General features: G+C 30.7%; 1 protein-coding gene and 1 long non-coding RNA gene across 3 annotated transcripts; both read left to right on the plus strand.

Moving 5' to 3' along the window:
• Nucleotides 1-6,926: 6,926 nt before the first annotated feature.
• LOC133196585 (uncharacterized) lies at nucleotides 6,927-8,760 on the plus strand. 2 transcript variants are annotated; one of them, XM_061332450.1, is made up of 3 exons: nucleotides 6,927-7,034; nucleotides 7,583-7,713; nucleotides 8,580-8,760. In XM_061332450.1, exons 1-3 carry the CDS (start codon nucleotides 6,979-6,981, stop codon nucleotides 8,753-8,755), a joined length of 363 nt encoding a protein of 120 aa, XP_061188434.1. In that variant the 5' UTR covers nucleotides 6,927-6,978; the 3' UTR covers nucleotides 8,756-8,760. The 2 variants fall into 2 exon arrangements, with proteins under 2 accessions (XP_061188434.1, XP_061188436.1); XM_061332452.1 differs by having other exon boundaries at nucleotides 6,930-7,028.
• Nucleotides 8,761-10,681: 1,921 nt separating this feature from the next.
• Nucleotides 10,682-11,873, plus strand: LOC133196586 (uncharacterized). The gene is made up of 2 exons (XR_009722381.1): nucleotides 10,682-10,725; nucleotides 11,773-11,873. It is a non-coding gene; the product is annotated as an uncharacterized LOC133196586 (long non-coding RNA).
• The last annotated feature ends 245 nt before the right edge of the window (nucleotides 11,874-12,118 follow it).

Genomic DNA, 12,118 nt, shown 5'->3' on the forward strand with positions numbered 1-12,118 from the left:
ATTTCATTGAAAAATAAGAGAGATGTAACCCTTTAAGTATTAGCCAATCAGAATTCAGCATACGCGCATGCATGGCCTTGCATTCAATTTTGATAATATTATAATGTAGGAGCTCTATGTGCCTATCCATGTCGTAAATTTCATCCTGTTTTGTTGACAACCAAGGGAGTTATAGACATTTAAAGTTAAAACCAATCAGATTGCAGCACACCTGCATGCGCGTGTTTTCAAGAAATTTCCGATATAACATGTTGTAGCACCTTATAATATATACTTATATTCTAAATTTCAAAGTATTTTGTCAAAAAACAAGGAAATTATTGAGATTTTTGTATCAGCCAATCAGAGAAGAGCGCACGTGCATGCGCGTGAGTTCACGCTAATTTGACCATGTTATCTTGTCTAGACTACTAATGTATCTTTATATTTTGAGTTTCAAAGCAATTCATCAAGAATTATCAGAGTTACGGCTTCATCAAGTATATCAGTCATTTCACTCATTGCACGCGCGCGCACGTGCATGCCTGTGCGCGCAAAATGACCTTCGTTCCGAACACCTACACAACATGCCTATTAACCCTGAAAAGGTTTCATGTCAATCGGATGGGTGGTTCTATGAGAACACTCCCGGACAAAAAAGTACCGGAGAAGAAAGTAGAAAGAAAAAAATAATAATAATAATAATAATAAGAAACAGAGTAAAAACAATATGTTCCCAAACTTCGTTTGGGGAACATAATAATGGTTTATGCTGGAAATAAAGACTTTCCTGATAATATTCAAAGTATTGAGCTTTAAATGTAGACTGTAGCAACTTTTGTTTCACCAAGTTGTTGTCATGGCTGATGTTCAAAAAAATGTTATACCATGTCAGCAGTGCAACAGAAAAAATGTAGTGTTGCCAAAAAACATTGAGAGTTTAAAAATCCGAAAGACAATTCAGTCAAAAAAGAATTTTCAAGGTGTAAAACAATAACTATATACAATTTAAAACTTAAAAATGTTATATAAATCACAAGCGGTATTAATGAGAGTCAAGTATTTGTGCATACCCAATATTGTCAGGAGTGCAACATTTGATGTCTTGCTCCCAAGCATGAAAAAAAAACTTTTTTCAGTACGAGAATCTCTGGTTTTTATTTTGGAAAATGAAGACTCAAAGAACAGTTTTCCCAAAAAGATTTATCAATTACAGGGTCTGTCTGTGTTTCAGATCTATATTCCTATGGTCAGGAGTGCAACACATTGTTTTTAAAGATCCAAGTTATATGATGAAAAGACTTCTATCTATTCTAAGAAATATTCTTTAATTAATAATGATCTATTTGAATAATTAAGTAATAAATTATTGAAGTTTTTGTCATTAAAATCTTTCTCTTTTTCAATTTTATCAATTCAGATGTGTTTTATCTTTTTTTTTTGGTTTTTTTTATGAATGTAAAAAATAAACACACTGAAAAATTGTTATAAAATTCAAATAGTTCCACCTCAACTTCACTGAAACAACAGAACAAGTTTTGAGGTAATATTTGCTTTAAAATTCTACTTTGAATACTTCCATGTTCTTGGTAAGGAGTGCAACAAATATGTTAGAATTATTGCTGATCAAATATTAATTAATATAAAGAAAAAAATGATGAGTAGAATGTTTCTGGTTGACCCAAATTCCTTACAGTGTTTGTCCTGTGAAGGAAAATTTACTATAAAATATATTTTATCTTCTTAATATATATTTTAGCTAGTTTTTTGACATAAATAGGGAATAATTTAAGATATAAAGCCAAGAATAAATGTTTTCATGTTTTTTAATTATAAAGTATTGGACGATAAATATTGCGCAATTTCGTAACCACTTGATGTTGCCAACACTATGAATTTCTGTGTTCTATTGTTTTAATTTTTAAGTTTACTGCAGTCAGGAGTGCAACAAAAATGTTTTATAATTATCAATGATCTTCACCTACCTTTACTAAAAAATAACTTGGAAAAAAATGTTTAATATTTTTTCTATATAACAATAATGTCTGTGTATAAGCTGAATGCAAGTATTTTACATTATGCCGACGAAAAATTGATAAAGAAAAATTTTAAAACTTTTTTTCTGTGTAATGGTTTGATATCGGTATTGCCAAATTGATTTAATGTTAAATATCAATATCAGTCAGCATGACAAATAATCAGAAAATTTTAGCAAATTTCCTGATTTGAATGTGAGATAGGCAAAATACTCATTAGATTCATAAATTCTTGAAATTTAAATCAAAATGCACTAGTAAAAACGGAAAACTCTGAGTAAATACTTTTCTGCATTTATATTGCATTTACAATATAGATCAATTCGTATTAATTTTTTTTTCATAATTTTAATGTGGTACAGAGTAGAAGAAAGCAACTGCTAGATGTAATCCATTCACGAAACATGAAATATATCCCGAAGCTTTTGTACATTTTAAGGACATTTGTAAACTGAGTGTTAAAATCTCTAGACTCACGTAGGCAATGTCAATAATTCTTGCTTCCTAAACTTTGGGTAATAGATTTCCAGTTTGTTTAAACGAAGTGGCAAACCACTTTTAAAGTCATCATTTGGTATGTTCTATGGTCGATACAATGACCTTGTCAGTTAATACAATCTATCATTTAGTCGTTTTTCAAACGGATTTTGACCGTTCACGGTAGCTCAGTCGGTAGAGCGCTCGCTCCGTGATCGGGAGGTCGTGAGTTCGAATCTCGGCCGCTACTGACCTAAGTCGATAAAAAATAGGTAGCAACTGTTCCTCCGCCAAGCGCTCGGCAGTTTTAAGTGAAAGTTGTGGGTCCTTCAGATGAGACCTTAAAAACCGAGGTCCCGTGTCACGGCAGGGTTGGCACATTAAAGATCCCTCAATGCTCAATGGCCCTGGGTGCCGAGTAAAGGTCAAAATTTGAAACCCTTCACCGGTATATGGTGACGTCTCTATATGAGTGAAAAATTCTCGAATGGGACGTAAAACAACATACAATCAATCAATCAACAATCAAATGGATTTTACGGATTTTTCCGTTTTCCCGATCATGACAAGGAGCACACGGTGCGTGTGACCGGTGGACAGGGGATGTGTACTCTTCCATGGCACCTCCCACCTCCGATGTTTTTAGAGGTTTGTGTTTGCTCTGCTCCCGATTTGTATTGTTTCAATGGACTTTTGAGCTTGACTACTGTTCTTTATCTCCATATTCCATTCAAAGCTGAAGAGATAATAAAAAAGTAAAGCTTCGAAAGTGTTGTCATTTGAAAATCTTCTCAAAGCCCAAGAAGTAAAAAAAATGAATAAATAATTATATAGGTGGCGTTTTATCAATTAACAATAATTATTTTCATTCATATATTAACTCGATATACCTCTCGAACTAACAATAAACGACACCACTGAGTTTGTCAGATCTATTTCATATTTGGAGCGTTCAACAATGGTCAAATCTTTTCTCGCATGAAATAATAGAAGAATGCCGGGGCATAAGTTTGAAATAAGTAATGGGTACCATCAAACATCTTTACAAACATTTCACTTCGCCTGACCACATATTCTTTCAATGGGGGTTAGAATTTTGGGGAAAATATATCATCTAAATAATACTCCCACTTTAAGTACTCCATTCCGTAGACAACGCGAAGAATAATGAATCAGGAAACTATCCACGGCCTTTCCATATGGTCGCAACGACCACATAAATAATGTTGGGAATCTTTTAAGCCCACATTGTGTCAATATGAATGTGATGGGGCTTTTTGAACAATACACCTAGACATAAGTCTAGTCATAGGCATCGATCATACAATTAACTAAATATACATGATGTCCCTTTTGATTCTTTTCTGACATACGTTAATAAACAATTAGGTCTTCATCACTTTCGTATGAAACTTTTATCGTGTTTTCTTGCTATTTTTTAATGGACTATTGGAAGAAGATAAAGCAAGTCCATACTTAGATTCTTCAACTGCAGAATACAATCTAGTTTTTTTTTAATCATGGAATTCCAGCACAGTCTCTTTTAGCCACCACGTTTATTGGAAGATAATTCTGACTCTACCCATTGGTTCCTTAAACTTAAAGTTTCCAATGTAAATCTTATACGGTACATATTTTGATGCACCAGATGCGCAACAAAGGAATAGATGCTGTGAAAATTAGTAACATTCTTAATAATAATAAAGTTCAGTCTTGCATTCCACCATATTTCAAGTTGAAGTTGACCCTGCATTTCCTACGATATTCCAAAACCGTTGCTTCCAGACTTTTTAATTATAAACAAACCCTACAGTACATAAGTGCATAGATATTGAACATCAAAAACAAAATCCTCTCAAGTTTTCTTTCTCTTCTTTCTCTTTTTCTTCTTTTAACTACAGCCCAAATGGACACGTCATTACTGGTGAGATACTAAATACAGGGAGCCACGATCTTTCAATTGGCGACAGAACTTCATTTCTATTATGAATTGTGAATTTTGTCGAAAATTATGCAAGACGTTGGGATAAATATGAAGAGACTTGAACGTTTTGTCAGAATTGATTAATTGTTATAGAAACATATTAAAGAATCGTTTTAGAAAATCAAAAGGCAAAATGTGAACCATCTATCCTTCCCTTTTCATTATATCGGAAGTGATAAAAGAATTAGAGAGACCACATGAACAATATGTTATGGTACCAGCAGACAAGTAACAATATCGTCTTTGATTGTAAGGCTCATTATTATAACTGTATTTTAGAAGAATTTGGTTTTTATACTATGTTGATAATCCTACGTATACTCACAGTTCACTTTCTAAGGTTTAAATTATTCAAACTCATATTTCACTGTTTAATACTTTTCAAATTCCAGTCAACCAGGGTGAATTCGATCTACCCTACTTGTACTGGATTCCTAAAATTTCTTACAGGCAAAGATACATTGCCGGGTCCAGGAAATGACCTACCAAGCCCCTTTTTGTGCCTTACTAAAATATTAACTGCTGCAAGAAAAACCTCAGAGTTTGGGAGATGTCATTGAAATGCTTATAAAGATGTTGATGCCCCGCACTATTTATTTCAAACTTATGCCCCGACATTCTCTTATCGAGTGATTTTTTTTTTTTTGTTTCTCCAATAATAATCAGTTCGAATAGAGTACATTCAAATGTTTTATTTACGTCTCCGAGTTGATTTGATACGCAAGGACATGTTCTTCCTAAGTCCAATTTTTTTCAAAGAGGCATGATTCAGACAAAAAAATTTGATGATGCAAGGGTATCTATAATCTTCTTTATGTCGATATTTCTAAAATCTTATGGTCAATTCAATTTCCTTGTTTGCAAAAACAATCTGTCGTTAAGTCGAATGTTGACTGATGTCTTTCATACAAATTGTTAGGCTCTTTTTTCAAACTGAATTGTCAACGAATTTTTGCGTTTACTTGATAATGAGAAAGAACTAGGGATGTCAATTTTGTCAATAATTTATATTCGAATATTCAATGAAAGTATTCGAATATATTCGAATATTCGATAAAATAGATAAAATCTGTATTATCTTAATTATGCATCATTCTACTCTCCTGAAAGGTTTAGCGTAGGTATACTTATATTGGAAATAAAATTGTATGAAGACTTTTGTAGGTGTACAATAAGAAATTCCATTTGATATTTGTCAATGTTTGAAATAAATAATTGATTCAAATGTAGAAAAGTATAATTTTAACAAATGAAACGTGTATTTATAGTAGCCCCAACTGAGGAACCAGTCGTCTTACAAAAGGCAAGATAGTCGTAACGGTATAGTACTGTTCATATTTCAATACGTGTAATAAATTACAATTATCTGCCTGATAAGAGATATGAATATAATCTTTGATACAATGTAAACAAAAATTTCCATAGACAATTTTCCTAGGTAATTAAATAATTTCCCGATAATGAATATAAAATTCAGGATTATGTACAACCCGAGATAATCAAGTAATTTACACATTTATTCTGAAATTAAGCCCTTTACAATATTAATTACAGATTAATTCTATCGGACATTCATTCAATGATCAATTAATTTTATTTTGATAAGTATACTCTTCACGCCTTTTAGACATTCTTAGATTTCATTTGTTGTCCTCGATTCTAGATCCGATCGTATCTAACTAATAAAATCTTAAAGCATTATTGTACAATTCTTTAACACCTTACTCAAACCAAAATACATGTTATTTAGTAGATTTATAAGCTAAGAAAGTAGTGTATCATGTTGTAAATTTTGAATTTACTAGGGGGAGGTAAATGCAAATTTTACATGATAACTAGTTATCATGTTGTAAATTTTGCATTTACCTCCCCCTAGTAAATTCAAAATTTACAACATGAGACGTGAAAGAAATCAGGCGATCGAAATTGATTGCTAGTAAATTAAACAGGGATAATTCCAGCACTGTTCTAATCAAAATTTATTAATCACAGTACTTCTTTTTATGAAATCTGAAAAACACCGAATATTCGAATCTTAAATTCATATTCGAATATCAACTCATCGAATGAATATTCGAATGTTCGAATATTCGTTGCCATCCCTAGAAAGAACACATGGCGGGTGAGACCGGTTGGCAGGGGATGCGTACCTGATTTCACCTCTGTTTTCAGAGGTCTGGTAGGCTCTGCTCATAATTTGTATTATTTAAATGGACTTTTGAGAATGATCAATGTTCGTTTCCTTCACATTTCAATAGTAAAAAAAAATTATTCAGTGGAACAATATAGTAGCTAAACATGTAAATCTTTGAAAATCTCCTTACTTTTCATTTCAAATAAAATCTGAAGTTAACAATTAACAAAGAATACTTAAAACGTAGAGAGTGCACTCCTGCATGTAGACATTGTACATGTGCAACATAGTACATTACACGCACTGTGGGCGCTTATCATGTAATGTACTATTAGTTGAAGGTGACCACTTGTACTTGTATCACCGAAATGTCGACAGTATTAAAGACATTGATCTTTCTCTCATCACTTTCTGTTGTGTTCAGGTAAATTTTAGATGTTTTAATTTGATACTTTTGTATTTTATTACTCTGTTACTTACCTCTATTTAAGATAATACTATCAAGGACGAATTTTCCTAAGAACTCAATAAGGAAATAGCTACATAATTTCAGCTCTTCAAAATGTGTAGCGTGCGTGAATTTAGGTCATATGCATGTAAGATTATTTCATTCCTTTTCAAATGAAAAAAGCGATGTCTTTCATAGATGTGGTTTACAAATGGAATCAATGATCGAGTTGGTATGAATTAGAAACTTTATAAGAATACCGTTAATTATAATAATTAATAACCTTGATTAAAGATCAAGTTTTGAATTACAGTTGTTTTAAAAATCCGAAATGATAAGAACTACGCTACCATAATTTTCACAATTACACAAAATCATTAGTTTTAATAGCAGAAGTCATGCTCTCTATTTATCAACTTGACCGAAGAGTCTCTGTGACATGAACTTAACCCTCTCTTTATTTAAATTAACGATACTTATTTGACTTTTTTTATTCTTATTTTTTTTAATTTTGATTTTTTTAGTGCTGGTGCTAGCGGTCTGACATTTGCGGAGATTGCACATCGTGTAGCTGCTAATGTTGACGAGGACCATGACGGAAACCTGACCATTTCGGAAATTTTTGATTCCATTGTCACTCGATTCGACCACGACGGTACACGTCTTACGTAATGTCAGAAGTAATTCCATAATATTCCGTCGTCTTTTTACAATCGAGCTTGATTAATAAACTTTAAATTAAAATTTCACATTATGCAACTGTATATTACGGAGGCCCATTTAGGACCTATCAAAAAATGTTTTTTAATTCGCTATAACGAATTGTCGAATTCAATTCGTTATAACAATTTCTTTAAATTTATTATAACGAATTCAATCTGATATAACAAATTTATTGAATTCGTTATAGCGAATTCAAAAATTTGTTATAATGAATTAAATTCGTTTAAAAGAATTCTAGAATTTGTTATAACAAATTTTAAAATTTGTTATAACGAATTCAATTCGTTTTATCAAATTCAATAATCGTATCCTACAGAAAAGTATATAGGAATTCGATATAACGATTTGTCGAATTCGTTTTATCGAATTTAATTTGTTATAACAAATTAAGGAATTTCTTATAACGAATTTAATTCATTATAACAAATTTTTGAATTCGTTATAACGAATTCAACAAATTTGTTACGGCAGATTGAATTCGTTATAACGAATTCAAAGAAATTGTTATATCGAATTAAATTCGTTTAAACAAATTCGAAAATTCGTTATGTCGGATTCAAATTTTTTTTTGTAGGCCCTAAATGGTCTTCCGTAGTATACGACATAATTTCTACTTGCAAGTTTTTTTTCTTTTATATGAATGCATTTTAATATCATTATTTTTTTATTTTCATGTTTATTACCTTGAATCCTTTGAAATTCTTTTAAAGGATTTTAGAAGTAAAATTAATTAAATTAAATTAAGAAAACAACACACCAACACCGCCTAATATTGTTATCTTTGAGACACTATTTTAGGTAATGGTTGTGCAGGAAGAGCAGAGTTCATAAAACAATGGAGTCATGATTACCATGACAACCCGCATATTTCTGGCATTCTTTTTGACCATCTTGATTTGGACCAGGACGGATGTCTGACTAAGATTGACATAGAATTCAATTTTAGGGCTATGGATAGCCCCCATGGTCAGTAAAGACTTACAAATTAACAGTTAGTTACTTTTGTTTCGTATTTGAATGTTTTACTGAATATCGACGTTAATGGCATGAAACTAACGATTAACAATATGACAAGTAGGATGATCTTGGCTTTTCCATCGTCAACTTTCAATATTTATCTTGCAATATTTTGCTATCACCTGCAGATATTGTCTAGGTAATACAATTGATTCGATACGCAAGAGTATGATTTGATTTATGTACGATCAATTTTTAAGCTGAAGGCATCCTACTGACAAATAAGTTGATGTTACCTTATGAAAGTATGAACACGTCTATCAACATTCGACCTAACGACGGATTGTGTTTGCAAACAGGATCATTTTATTGCCATAGAATTTGCAAAACCCTGACTTTAAACGAGATTGTTAATTCTTGTATCATCAATTTATTCAATTTCTTTTTACGTAGAACATGCTCTTGTGTCGAATCAATTGGGAGACATTAACCCCATATGCGGGTGATTATTGTATATTGCTATATAGATATGGGAAGTTAACGATAAATGAAAAATGAAGTCATCGTATTTATCATAATGTTATGCTTCATAAATAAGGAAGTTAAGGATGAAAAAGTTTATCATAAACTTTGGTTGTAAGTTTATCATTAGGGTCTTTCTGTGGTAAAATATCCAAATTTAATCAAATGTGTCAGACTCAATAGTGTCTTTTATTTCGAGTTCAATGGAATATATTGATCCAACGTAGGAATGAATATGAATATTGTTAATAGTTAAAATGTCGTCGTTGATCAAATATTTTTAAATATATTCAAGTTAAAAACAAATCAAGATAACAGAGGGAGAATTATCTTGTCCTCTAATATTTATGAGTGAATACATTCAGAGAAAATTTTGACTTAATAATGTTTTCCTCTTAATCGGTGTTTATTACATTTGTAGCAATGCAGTATTTTCCGTAACACGAGTCAATAAACAAAAGCCGTATTTATGAGCCTCTTAATCTACATCGTTTTAAAACAGTTGAATTTGCCTTCGCTTCTATTTATATATAAATACCATTACGTAAAATTAAGTATATATTTAACTTTACTTCATTCATTGATAAAAATAAAAAGTGTACTAAGTGTTTACTCCAAAAGATTTATGTGTGAAGTATGTTATTTCCCCAGATTCAGTTTTTCTTTCTGTTTTCATTTTTAAGTTTAAAAGATTAAACTACAAATAAATTAGATTAACTGATATTTGGTGTATGTTACTATTATTTTCTGCATGTCACTATTATTTTCTTGATATAATTTTTAATCAGTCATACATGTAGCTTCTTCATTGATAAAAAAAAATGTACAATTTGTTTTCCATATTTTCCCAGTAAACATTTGGTCTCGTGAACATGAATTAATCTATTTGACACGCTTAAATTCTTTTACTCTGACTGAACTTTACAATGGTTTTAACTTGGCGTTAAGCATAATAATATATATTAACAATAGCTAATTTTATTATATTGCTTTTTTAGAGGTTCAATGATGTTGCCCAGCACATTTGCTTTCAGTAATATTATTAATTAATAAACATAACATCGCGGTCACATCCCATTGATAAACTTTAGACAGGAACTGTTTTAATATCTATTTCCGACTTAGATGATTGAGGACACTCCTATCTCCTTTTTATGAATTATGAATCGTGTATTCAAATCATGTTTCATATTGTAGTAGATGAAGGTATTACACTACGATACAGAATGTAATATAGATTTTTCCACTAAGAGTAATACAGACTTATAGATATAAAATTTTGATGATTTTTTTTTCTTTTTGTATTTTGATTTCCTTGAAATTACTAACATATAGTTCAATCCTTATTTGTTTATCTGAAGAATGACTTGCCTACACTTTAATGTTTGTTGTTTATTTATTAATGTTATTTACTCCAGGTGACCACAGTGTGACGGAAGCGGAATTTGCTGCATTTTTATCAGCGGTCGGTACACCTCACGTCTAACATTTAATAAGACTTAAATAATTACTTTTCTCAGCGCAAAAATTAGCTTAGTTAGTTTAATCATATTCAAACATATTTGATTAATTTGGGAACTAATGCTATATATTGACTCTACTCTGGTACGTATTAATGGTCAATATTAGTAGGACTTCAAATATAGAAAAGCAATTAATCAAAACGTGGTCATTTTTACACTCAAATGAGAGAAATACAGTAAAATAATTTTGGAAATATTACTCAAATTAATTTTCTCTCTTATTCCAAGCTCTTTGATTGGCTAAAACATGATCAAGTATATAACAGCAGATAAATTTGTGTTACTATTTAAAGAACCTGAAATACATATCGACCTGATGTTTCTAAAAATTGGAAATAATCTTCTATAAAGCTATAATAATGTTGACCTTACAAAACTAACATGACTTAATTGATGTTTCTAAAAAAAGATATTTTAGTTCCTAAATATTGTAATATATTGTGATGTTTTGTAACAATTGTTAAGAGGTACACATGTAACAATGCTTAGAATATTGATCTACTTTATGATAAAAAGAATTTGCTATATTTTTCATAAAATGATAACAAAAAAATATTATAAAACAATATGTAACCTTGTTAATAGGCACATTCTCTATAATGCTTTTTTTATTATAAAGGTAACAAATTTTGCTTTATTATTTTCAAATTTTGTCCTGTCAAACTCTAAAAAATATAACAAATGTAGCCCTTTCATTCGGTCAATCCATATATATATCTACTTCACAGAAAAGCCGATATGCACTTCCTGCTTGGTCGATATGCTTTTCTGTGAAGTCGATATATTTATGGATCGACCTCACGAACAGGCTATATTTGTATAATATTTTGAGGTTGATGAGTACTTCTAAGTCCACCGATCATTCATCATAAAATCACTGGCTTGTTCAGAATTAGCACGGTAATGGAAAACGGGAGGTTACACTTTTTGAAATATATTTTTTTAATATTGATAATAATTAGGTAAGCATGAAACTTCTTATTACACAGGTCCATCCTAACAGTAATGGAGGTGGTGTAGTGGGGTGACAAATACATATATCGAGCACGGAGTTCTGAAAGATCATTGAATAAAAAGATTTTAAAATATAGCTTTACTTCTCTTATTTTTGATAATTATATAATTTTTAATTGTCTTAGAGATTTAAGCAATTTATTTTGCAAATTTTTAAAGATGATTTTTTGCTAAAACGAGTGATCTATGAATTTTTTGTGAGTTTTCCTTAATTCATGTTACTATTTACTGAAGAATCTTAAACAATTAAAGTATTATTTCAATGACTAATGACTGTTCCATTGTATGTATATTGTAAAGCTCTAACAGTTGTTTTAAAAG

The sequence above is a fragment of the Saccostrea echinata genome, unplaced genomic scaffold (assembly GCF_033153115.1).
Source record: "Saccostrea echinata isolate AGI-Se365-2 ecotype Australia unplaced genomic scaffold, CSIRO_AGI_Sech_v1 ptg000030l, whole genome shotgun sequence".
Lineage (NCBI taxonomy): Eukaryota > Metazoa > Mollusca > Bivalvia > Ostreida > Ostreidae > Saccostrea > Saccostrea echinata.